This window comes from Myotis davidii, unplaced genomic scaffold, assembly GCF_000327345.1.
Source record: "Myotis davidii unplaced genomic scaffold, ASM32734v1 scaffold207, whole genome shotgun sequence".
NCBI lineage: Eukaryota > Metazoa > Chordata > Mammalia > Chiroptera > Vespertilionidae > Myotis > Myotis davidii.
In genome coordinates, this window is record NW_006298349.1 from 1,651,318 (window position 1) to 1,651,782 (window position 465).

The 465-nt window shown below is 64.5% G+C and overlaps 1 protein-coding gene across 1 annotated transcript in view; it reads left to right on the forward strand.

The window, feature by feature from the left end:
- MYO15A (myosin XVA) overlaps positions 1-465 on the forward strand; it is a 63,449-nt gene that overhangs the window by 22,562 nt on the left and 40,422 nt on the right. Inside the window, exon 18 of the mRNA XM_006773974.2 lies at positions 107-202. Within this exon, the coding sequence (XP_006774037.1) occupies positions 107-202 (96 nt within the window). The remainder of the gene's footprint in view (positions 1-106; positions 203-465) is intronic.

The following is a 465-nucleotide window of genomic DNA, read 5'->3' on the forward strand; positions in this document are numbered from 1 at the left end:
CGAAGCAGCGACCACAGAAGGCAGGGAGGGCCCTGCGCCTGAGCTGGGGGGCGGGCAGGGCCACGGAGGGGACGATGGGCTGAGGCCCTCACCACCTGCCTCACAGGACCTGAGCTTCAACAGTTTCGAGCAGCTGTGCATCAACTATGCGAACGAGAACCTTCAGTACCTTTTCAACAAGATCATCTTCCAGGAGGAGCAGGTGTGCGGGGCTCGGTCGGACCCTCTCCCCCGCCCCCCGCCCCCCCAACCCCTCCTCGCGGGCCCTGGGCCTCCTCAGTGACCAGCAGGACATGCCGGCTCATTAAGGGCAAGTCGGAGGTTGTCAGGAGACCAAGTGGAGGGAAAGGCATGGGAGGCCCGTGTTCTTGAGGGGAAGTGCTGGGGGGAAGAGCCCGCTTGGGGATCCTCTTCACCCCCCACAGAGCTGTCCTAGGCGGAGGGAGAAGGCCCAGCAGTGGTTTC